The 11,154-nt window shown below is 41.5% G+C and overlaps 1 protein-coding gene across 1 annotated transcript; it reads right to left on the bottom strand.

The window, feature by feature from the left end:
* Positions 1-1,581: 1,581 nt before the first annotated feature.
* Positions 1,582-10,712, bottom strand: smg8 (SMG8 nonsense mediated mRNA decay factor). Its single transcript, XM_046040426.1, has 5 exons — positions 10,034-10,712; positions 7,931-8,837; positions 7,468-7,613; positions 5,328-6,212; positions 1,582-3,459 (listed from the first exon to the last, which is right to left on the bottom strand). The coding sequence occupies exons 1-5, from the start codon at positions 10,664-10,666 to the stop codon at positions 3,247-3,249; spliced, it is 2,784 nt and encodes a 927-aa protein (XP_045896382.1). The 5' UTR covers positions 10,667-10,712; the 3' UTR covers positions 1,582-3,246.
* Between the last annotated feature and the right edge of the window lie 442 nt (positions 10,713-11,154).

Below are 11,154 nucleotides of genomic sequence, written 5' to 3'. Positions count from 1 at the left end.
TTGACTGAAGTGTAAGAGCTGAAAGCAGTTTAATGGTCACTTCCGATGTAAAAATCTGTTGAAGTGTCATTTGAATGTGTCAGTTGCGATATGTGCGATAGTGTCAGTTGAGATGAAAAGCAGCTCAAACCGAGAAGCATGAATGGAAATGCGGTGTTCAAGCACTGAGTGATGCTGAAGAGCCAGTTAAAGTCACGCTGGGAATTTTTTACAGTACATGTTGAATGTTTCTTTAAATCTTGACACGTGGTTGTTAAACTTTATGACCTTGAATCACACTCCTTAGCTTTGTTATTAACCTTATTGTTACTACCCTCATTCCCAAAGGTGTGTGTGTGTCTTACTAAGAGATCACAAATTGATTTTCCTGGTTGCAGCACTCAAGAGTAACAGCGTGTTCAGTCAAGCATCAATGCACAGAAATTGAGACAATGAAGAATACATACTTTACACTTTGCTCTCTGTTTCCTGTTGATCTTAATCACACGTGAAAGATGGAGGTACAGAAGCAACCAAATAAGTTGGGTGCAACAGCTTCCCATTTTAATCTAAGGATAGGAGGCACTGCAAAACACCAGACTATCGAGAGAACAACAACAGACTATCGTAAAAATCAATAATAATGCCAGTACGTTTGCTGTCTGGTAGGTGAAATTAAGGTACAATAGCAAAAACGTTGATTCATGCAGGTTGAACTTGTTCATAAAGTGGTTGTCATGAATGTGACAGGAACCCACCTTTTGTGTGTACATATTTTGGAGAACATCAATGAAATGTTTAATGTAAACCCAAAGTATTACTTGTCAGCAGTTTGTGTTTACAGGGGCGCTCCATCCATTGTGCACATTGTTCAGTTTACTAACACTGGGAGAAAACTTTTCGCCCAGTTATATAAAGTCTTCCAGGGTTCTGAGGGGGCTTTCAAAAGGGTATGCCAAATTGAGTTGGACCTTGGATTTTGAATTAAATCCTAAATTTGACAGGAAGCCAACGTGATGAAGCCAGCATCTGGGGTTAGATAGAGTCTTAGTTAGCAACATCATTTTGAACATATTGTAAACATGCTGTCTCTCTTTGGGCCCTTCTCATTTCCCAAATATGTGCCTCCTCGATCCTCAAGGCTGTGACCCGGAAATTGATCTCAATGCGCCATCGTGAAGGACATCTCAACTCCTAAAATGCACCTCAAGGAGTGAGGATCGAGGATGCACAAATTTGGGAAATGTGAAAGGCCCTCTGTCTCATCTGTAGTTTGACACAATAACATGTATTGTTGAATAAACAGTCCAATAAGGGCCATCTCTGTTGGTTTGCCTTTACTCCAAGCTGTAAAACAGTCATTGATGTGGTGGTTTAAACATGATGATGGAGTCCAGCCCCATCTAGTGGACACAAACACAATACTATGCATATTGCTTAAAAATCTACCTGGAGGATTTTCTCTTGGAGGCTGCCAGTCAGAGATTTCCTTATCTGATCTGAGTTATATGAAGAAATGAATGCTTCACTATACCTCTACATCAGTGACAAGTAAATATCATAACATTATAAATAATAACATTCAATACAGAATGACAAACAGCCAGTTTGTTATCTTTATTTACAGAAAAACATCAGGTGTGTCCGGCGAAGTAGTGCACATACACCTGATGCAGAATACAGGCAACACTTGCGTCTCCCTATTTCACATTTTTAAGTAGTTTACAAACATTTAATTACGGTGACATAAGGTGTATAACACACTATAATGTATTTGTACGCAGATATAACTTTGAAAAAAGGTTTTTATTAATTTACAATATTTGTTAACAATTCAAATGTCTCCTCTTTCCGCATATTTTATATTATTTAAACTTTTTTATGTTGTCATTTATGATATGTTCAAACAGCAGCCTCCACTTGCTCACAGGATGAGTTATAGTTGTTGATAAATATATTAATAAGCACTTATATCTGTTTACAACTACATTAAAGTGATAGCTATGACCATTTATTAAAACCTTCATATTCTGCTTATAAATGGTAAATGGGGGGGACTTACAGTAAAATATTGCCAAAGAATTAATTCCTGACACTCAACTTCAGCCTCTGTTTTAATCGTTACTTTAATTCACCGCTGCTGACCGTTATTATTCACAACAGTACGTCCACGTTAAGTCCATCTTTTCCTCTCCGTCCACGACGACTATGATGGCATTTAAAATGAATGATCACAGAGAACTCTTCTTAACTTTACTACCACATAGCCCCGTACCCTCACTTGGAGGCTTACGTCATCATTTACAAGATTTACACACAAAAGCTCTGTTTTGTGGAGAAAAAAAATGCTGTTTTAGTCAGTATGGACAGGTGAAACAGAGGAAAAGATGCGCTTGCTGTACTAACGCAGGCTTACTGTTAAAAAGTTACACTGAATATTCCGCATCCAAGGTCTTCTTATCAACTGGCTAGGCCGAAGAGACAATCACACAGCTCTCTCTCACACAGGCTGCCTCTGACGCTGATTTAACATGCTCAAACTGCCAAACAATTGCTGACAAGGGACAACAAGAGCCAACGGGCAAGAGCCAACGGGCAAGAGTCAGTCACAGGCGCTCAACGACGGCCCAGTGGAACCTGACAACAGACTGATGACTTGGTGTGTTGGTAAGCCTCCTGGAAGCCATTCACTTTGTTCACATGAAAAGTGACAGAGAGAACTGTATCACGCCAGTCGCTACGTGAATGTCAGCTAGTTGGTTTCAGAAAGTTACAGATATTGTCAGACACTGTTAAAATGTTAGGGGTTTCCTAAGTCTGACAGGCACTTCTGAAGAAGTATGTTGGCCACTTAAAGCTCTGCTAACGGCTGCAGGGGGCTACAATGTCCATTTCAGCCTACAATACCCAAAACGTGTTTGAACGAATGCCATACTGATGATTTTAAAGTTTAGTTTGGATGGGACTACAGAACGGGTTCTTCCTCTGGGGAGCATGAACGTGTGAAGTAAATTTGTTTGAATTATTCTCAAAATCAACAATCTAAATGAATGGGATTCAATCTGTGGACTGTGAATATCCACAGCACATTTAGTTTAGTTTAGTTATTGATTAATTATTATTTCTAACATGCTTGTCATGGACGAAAGTGTTGATCAGGTCAGATTTTGACCTGATGAGGGCTGAAGAGGTTTAGGGGTATTTAGGTATACGAGTAGGTATAAATAAATAAGAGTGGGTCCAGGAAGGTGAAGGTGTGGGGCAGGTTCATTGTGGTGGAGGATTAGCAGTGGTGGCTTTCAAGATGCCTCGCAGCACCTTGTAGTTGTTGAGTGGTTGGTTCTCTTTGGGGGGGTATAAGGGGCCGTTATCTGTTGCGTAGGAATAAGGGAACCGCAGCACCCAAAGACCGTCAGGCGGTAACACTAAATCCGTCTTCTCTGGATGGAAAATTGGGCAGGGAGGAGGACCAGGCTGTACCTGAAAACACAGCAGAAGAGTCATAGTATCAGCTCTAATGTGACATTATTAAAAGTACATTCATTCATACGTCTCTTATTGAAATTAGCGACAGACTAGATTGGCAGTTTAATCGGACCGATACCTGCACTCACAAGGCCAATATATCATCCTAAAGGACAGCTAATCTAAACTAAAACCATTACTAGCTGGTGTTAAATATACATTATTTTACTATAGAGAATATTGTAGTTGAATGACATCACTTCTGACAAACTGTACCCACTCTCCCTTAAATGCCAGTCACATTCTGATGAATTAATAAAAAAATCCATCTAAAACAACACGGCTGAGATAATCATGTATATTATATCGCACTCTGCTCGGAATATTGGAATTATACATGACTTTTCTCTGTTTTGATATCAGAATTATATATCTGCTACTGAAAACCCCATATTAGTCAACCACTTATTAAAGAATGATCAGACATATCTCACACATTCCTTACGTTTGATTTTTGATGCCTTGGATTTCTTCTTTTTATTAATGTAATTTTTATTTCTTGCTCTTGTAATGATTCTTTTAACCCTCTCTAAGTGATGCCTTGACCTGTTTTTGTTGCACTGTGTAACCTTGGTTTTGGAAACTTGCTACATAAATAAACTTTTACTTACTTACAACCTACAACCTGTGTTGTAACGTCAATATAACAATAATTTCTAATGATATAATTAATTAAATTAATGCCACCTCGTTCCAGATAAGCAGCATAACCAAAAAACAATATATTATTTGAAGTTAATTAAATTTTTTGATAAAATTGAAACTTGCCTATTTTGAGACGATGAGCTGTAACTAGCAGTAACGCCAGTGTTTGGTATATAACGTCTATAATAGGGCTGCACAATATATCGTTTTAGCATCGCAATAGTCACATCGCAGACGAATGCAATGTCAAGCAAGTCAAAAAAGCTCAACCACCTCAACTTTTTGCTGATGTATAGAAAGGAAAACTAGCACGGTTATCATTTTCTATGACTTTTCTACAAGAGAAATCTGTCTGATGTAACATAATTTAATGGTTCTTGGATAAACAAAGTTTGTTGCTAATGAGTGACAAGCAGGCACTGCATGCACAGCGATCCAGCAATATTGTTTAGCTGTCGTCAACAATTTGAAAACCACCAAAACTGTGGATTTGGTTGCAAAAAGCAAAGAAACTTTTGTAAAGCACTCAGCGGGTTGGTGTGTTGCTGCTCTTTAATTTATTTTTATTATTTAGTTAAAACTATGTTTACTGCATTAATGCTCAAGAAAGGATAGCTTGCACTCAAAAAGCCTTCAGACCTACCAAATCACCCAATAATTCTAGGATGCTTATTTCATTTCAAATAAAGCGTGTTAACAATCACGTTGTAAATTCCTGTATTTTTTCATATCGCAATATAAATTGCAGAAAAGAAAAATATTGCAATGTCAGTTTTTTCCAATATCGTGCAGCCCTAGTCTATAACAATCAGACACAAAAACATTTTATACAAAATATTAATATCTATGGCAGGGAAGAAAATATACTTCTTTTTAATTTTTAAAGATTTAATACTATCTGAGGCATTTTTTGAGGAAACCATATTCAATGTCTTTTACAACAAGATGCTCACATTAAAATGCAAAACTATTTTAGACTATTTTAGCTTCTCGGCTTAACTGGTTATAGAGCAAAACTCTGATCTGCTCTGGACATCTTGGCTTGTTACAGTAATGTTTTACTGTTCTTGGGAGTGTAAATAAAGCCTATACACAGTAAATACTTGCAACTACAGTATTACAGCTTAGGTTACAGTGTCCTGAACAAAGAAGTCATAGAGGTGGAGTCTACTCTTTACCTGTGGGTTGAGGGTAACCTCCAGCTGGGTATCAGGCACCACAATATAAAGGCGAGTCAGCTGGGCGAAGTGAGGCTTCAGGCCGCGGGCCTGTGAAGGGGAAGGAATGTACAGCGGCATGTCTGTGTTTAACACCCTGGTGGCAGGATCTTTGGCGCCCCCGGGCCCCAGCACCTTCACTATTTTATCAGGTCCGCAGCTAATGAAGCGTCTTCCCCTGCCGTCTTCATACTCAAACCCCACAAAGACCCGAGCCATATCGTCCCTCCTGCGACTCCTACCGAGCCCTCCAGTGCTCCCTCGCTTTCCCACCAGGTTCTTGTTGGGAGCTGGCCATGAGGAGGTACCTCCATCCAGAGGCTCCGTCAGTCCTGCGTCATCCTCTGACCGAGACCGGATCACTAAGTCCCAAGGCAAGAGGAAGGAAGAGCCTGGTAGAAAGCCTGGCTGCTCCAGACCGGTGTGGCAGTTGTATGACTTAGCTGGACCCAGTTTGACCAGCGACCAGCTGGAGAACTTGGGTAGCAGGCCTTTAGCGCAGCCAGTGTGCATCATACCCGGGAGGTACTCCACGGTGGAGGGCTGGCGGTCAACAAGGCTTGGCCTCTTTTGCTGGACTTGGGTGTCGGTTCCTTCTCCGTCTCCATAGGGCCCCAGGCTGTCCGTGGACTGGCCCAGACTGAGAGCCAGGCTGAGGCTGGTGTCTCCCAGTGTGTGGCTCGGGACTGTGCTTGGCTCCTTCAGCCTCTCTCCCTCACCAGCTCCCGAGGCCTCACATGGGGGTCGTTGAGCTTGGTTGCAGGCTGGGGCTGGGTCAGGAGTGCTGGGCTGGAACATCGGAAACTCAATCCTCTCCAGCTTCCCGCAACATTTCTCCTCCAGCATCTATTCAGGAAGAACTCCGTTACAGAACAGGTGTAACAAAGAGGTGGAAAAACTAATATTTGAGGAAGGGCTGGGCAATGTGACAATATACTTATAGTGTTGCAGATTTTATATGACGCGGCTACAATCAACACTTTTATTATAAGCGAAAGAAGTTACTCGTTGTGATGAACCTACAGATAATTATCACCTAAATCTGCAGCTCCTCTTGGCTTTACGGAGCTTTATAGTGAGTTTCAGCTCATTGTTTACCTGTCAGGCATTCAACTTTACTATTTCAGTTCACTCTCTCATCTCATAGAGTCATTCTCGGCCGCAACAGGCATCCGTTTTTAAAGAAAAAGCTCCAAAACCTTCCTGTACACTTCCTGCTCAGCACCACACAGCAGGCAGTCGCAGTTAGCAACTAGCTGGTGAACAGAGTGGAGCATTTAGCAGCTATATTTCCTTGATAGAGACAAAAAACAAAGCTGGACGAGAGCCAGTATTGAACTTCCATTCACCAGAAACACGACTGAATAATTATGTTGCTTCATAATTGCTGGAGCTATAAATAAGCAACTGTTTCATAACATAGCACCTTTGCCAATATGTCAGTATTATATTTACAGCATCTGGTTGAAGTATCTATTAGTGCTGCTTGAAATCACGCTCACCATTTCAAGTTAAAACAAAATTAAATGTCAAAAAAAACAAACAGATATTGCAGGTTTAACGGTGGTTTGATGCCCTTTTGGTATCCTTAACCTTTATTTTTACAGTTTTGTACGTTAAAAGTTTTGCATTTCCTTTTTTGTCCTGTGTACATGCAGGGCACCATGTAAAAGAGAGTGAACTGCTACCACTGGACCAATAGAGGTTAAAAATAAATAAAGGTTGAATGAATGAGTAAACCGCGAGAGGATAAGCAGAGATCTTTCAGTTCTGTTCATAAGGTGGTAGTTTTCCCTTTAATTTCTCCAATTGCATTAGTGTTGGAAATCAATGACCAGGATTTCACATGTGGCAGAACTGCATTTAAATGATTTTTGCATCCATGGATTGAAGTATAAAGTATGAAATTCTTTATATATGAAAGGAGGAAGTAGAGTACCAGACACTTTATCTGACACAATAGTAATAAGAGCTTAGCACCAAAAATGACTACAGATGGGTCAAATTAGCACAATCAGAGCTGTGTGAATGAAATTTGACAATCAGTCGAGAGAAGCTGCTCTGGTCGTCAGAGGGAGGGTGCAGCAGTGTGAATCCTGACCTGGTAGAAGTCATAATTGGCAGCCTGGATGTCAAACGGATCCTCACGAGGAGCCTGTTTCCTGCCGCAGTTACAGGAGCTTGTGGTTCGTCCCCTGCTGTTGTGGTTCAGGATGGGTGGGTTGCGATCCATGTCTGGCTTCTCTCCTACAGAAATGAATGTCAGATTTATTGATTTTTTTTATCCTAATTTAAATATAAATCCACACAGAAACATGCATGTACATTAATACATTCAGAACTTTCTGCTAATGTTTGTAGAAGATGTTCAACTTTCCTGCGGCATGTTACAAACTCAGTTACACATAATGGTTTTTAGGATCCCACAACCGATTAGTAGTACATGTTTGCCGGAGGCTGAATTGTCACTGTTACTATAAACTACACTGCAGATAGTTGCTGCATTATACACCCTTTATATTACATTCACAGGGTCATCTGAGAAAGCCATAGAAAGTGATCACCTGGCTGAGGCAGCAGGTGGAACTTGTGCACACAGTGTTGGTCCGTCAGGCTTCGCTCCTCACACAGCTGGTGACCGTTGCTCCAGAACTTGTAGCAGTCCTCATGAAGCTGCAGCGCATAGCGCTGGAAAGCCACACCTCGGGCATGCTGGCTGTACACCCGCAGAGCCTGCGCCAGCTGGTTTTTGTGCACTGTAGTGGTGTAATTATGGGGAAGGTTGGACTGGTAAGCACTGTGAGCCAGTGGCAAAGCTTTCTGACACCTGTTCTCAGAGAACTTTGTGTCCGCATCGAGAAATGCATCCAAAACCTTCAGCTGGCCTTGCACTTTCGTGGCGAGCTCCGCTGATTCTTCTTCTGTGTTGCTAATTAGGACTTGGTGGAGTCTGGAGGCGACCTGGACCCATTTGGAGTATGTCGGCAGCTCGAAGTGTGAGGGCTGTGGGTTGCGGCCGACGCTGTCGTCAAAGCCTTTCTTGGTCAGCACCAGCTCTACGTGCTGCCAGAGGAATTCCTTCAAGGTGTAGTCCACCACCTGACCGCCCATCAACATGCTACTCAAGTCGCTGCTGAAGCCGGACTGCCGAGCCGAACGCCGCATCTGCTGGTAACGCCTCGGCCCTGACACCGTCGGCGTGGCGTCTTGGTCACACAAGATGCAGTTAGACCGCAGTTGACCAATCAAAGTACCTACGGGGTCCTCGTCTACTGTTGGTATCACATACACAAACGCTTGGTTTGCGGGAACAGTGAACAAGCAGTTGCTGCTTTGGTTGGTCAGGACCCTGCTTTTACGGAAGATGCGATATATTTGGTCCTCCAGGGCGTGCTGCAGCCTCCTCCTGGGAGAGTGCTTTTTGGGCTTGTCGGGGTTTACTCCAGACTCTCCAGAGCCATTTGCAGACACCTTTGAACAACAAACAAAAGAGGTGTCATTAAAGTTGGGGCCTCTAAAAGTCTTCGCTTTCAACTCTGGTTATCTTTTATTCCCTATCAATATTTTCTTTTTTACCAAAACGTCATGCCACAATTAGGGACAGGGGTCCTGGGTCAAAAATGTGCCGCCTCTAATTACTTCTAACCTATATAGCCCAGGAATCAATCCATGGTCACACGGTGGAATATTATCTGACCCATGTTTTCTGCAGTTCACCAAGTTAAATTTGAGATTTTATTTTCCACATAGAAGCAACTTAATATGCTTTTCACGCTCCTATCTAAGACTTTAGTAAGTTAAATGAAGGCTAACTGAATTCAATTATTTTAAAAGACACAATTTCCCAGAGCCCAAGTTGACATATTTAAATTCCTTATTTTGTCCACATAACAGTAAAGAATCTTAAAACATTCAGTTTACTAACCCAAAAGACCCCCAAAAATTTTAAATGTTCACATTTGAGAAGCTGAAACCAATAACTACAATTAAACTATTGCTCTAGTTTGTCGTGTGTCATCTGATTTGTGACAATTTGTATTTAAGAATATGTACCATGTCTGCCTAACTGGAATAATAAAAACTAGAGTTTGACACAAAGCATCTCAACAAGACAGGCTTTAAAATTAATATTAACTTTATTATGCAATTTATGGCCTTTTTATGTAATAACTAAATGTTTTTAAAAGACACAATCTCCCAGAGCTCCAGCTGACATATTTAAATTCCTTGTTCTGTTTTGTACAGTAAAAAAATAAAATAAAATTAGACATTCAGTTTACTATCCCAGAAGACCAATAAAAAATTGTAAATATTCACATTTAAGAGGCTGAAACGGATTACTTTTTGGCATTTTTGTATTAAAAAAGTTAAGTCTAATTTGATGTGTGTCAGCTGACTTGATCATTTGTATTTAAGGATATGTGCCATATATTCATAACTGAACAGTAGCTATTAATAACACAATGTACCTCAACATGACAGGCTGTAAAATTAAGAAACAATAATCGTCTGCTTGAAGCCCCATAGTTATGCAAGTGAACAATCTGTGGGTTTTGGGGTCCCTGAGTGTCTGGGGGCCCCGGGGCAATGGCCTGCTTTTCCCAACTGCTTGACCACAAGGTTCATAGGCCTATAAACTTTTTTATAAACTTTATCAAAAACAAGACCTTCAGAGAGCCGTTCATCTGGAAGACGAAGAGCAGGCGTGGAGGGCAGGGCCGACAGTTCACCTTCCACTCTTTGGACACCGGACAGTCTTTGATGGCAGCCCGGATCAGAGGCAGGACCTTCTGTCGCAGGGCATCCAGGGCTCGGAAGAGCCGGTCGTAGGTCACATCGAAGGTCTGGTTGGGATGGACGAGCAGGAGGACGTGGCAGACGGAGAACATGTAGAGCAGGTGGAGGCAGTGCTGTCGGTCCAGGCTTTTCCAGAAGTCGTGGGTGTCGGAGTGTCCGGTTCCGGCGCTCAGAGACTGGCAGGCCCGTAGCAGCTGCCGGCTGTCGCAGACGGAGGACAGCAGCAGGTACAGCACCCGGCTCTCCTGGTTGTAGAAAGCCTGGATGTGGCTGTCCGCGGTGCCGCCGTCCTCCGGTCCGCCGAACATTGTGAACATGTGTTTGTCCGCCAGAATGTTGATCAGAGACTCCTTCGACGGCCCGGACTGCATGTTGCTTTTACCGAAAACACCGACCACACAGAGGCCGTCGTCCCGGTACAGGGGGTCCTCCTGGAGATCCGCCTTCAGCAGATCCCCGACACTCAAAGGCAAAGACATGTTTGCTTCCTTCATGTTGAACATTCAGGGGATTGAAAACAACGACGCACTCATTTCCGGGTGTATTTCTGTGTTTGAATCTACAATGTCCGAGTACATGCAAGATTTATTTTATTGTTCCACTGTTGGCTACGCGTGTGTTTCTTTTTTACTTCATCCATTACTGGGGAAAATAAGTTTATTTACTTCAATAAAGGTAGCAACTACACGCTGTAAGAAAGTTCTATTAATAATTATAAGTAAGTCCTGCTATAAGTAAAGAAAGTATTTTTTCTAAATAAAGTTTGTAAAGTAAAGGTAGTCAATGCAGAAAAATGACCTATGTACGTGTATATCATATATGCTTTATTAATTTGATTAAATTATTATTGTTATTATGATGCACTCATTTGTAATGTCGTTTACTGTAGTTGGTCAATTTATGTAATTTGTAAAATAACTAGTAACTAAAGCTGTAAAAAAAAATGTAGTAAAGTAAAAGTAAGATATATCTTAAACGTAGTAAAGAAAGT

Source organism: Micropterus dolomieu, linkage group LG23, assembly GCF_021292245.1.
Source record: "Micropterus dolomieu isolate WLL.071019.BEF.003 ecotype Adirondacks linkage group LG23, ASM2129224v1, whole genome shotgun sequence".
NCBI classification, from domain to species: domain Eukaryota; kingdom Metazoa; phylum Chordata; class Actinopteri; order Centrarchiformes; family Centrarchidae; genus Micropterus; species Micropterus dolomieu.
Note: the sequence above shows the minus strand (reverse complement) of the source record. Positions and strands in the feature narration are given on the sequence as shown.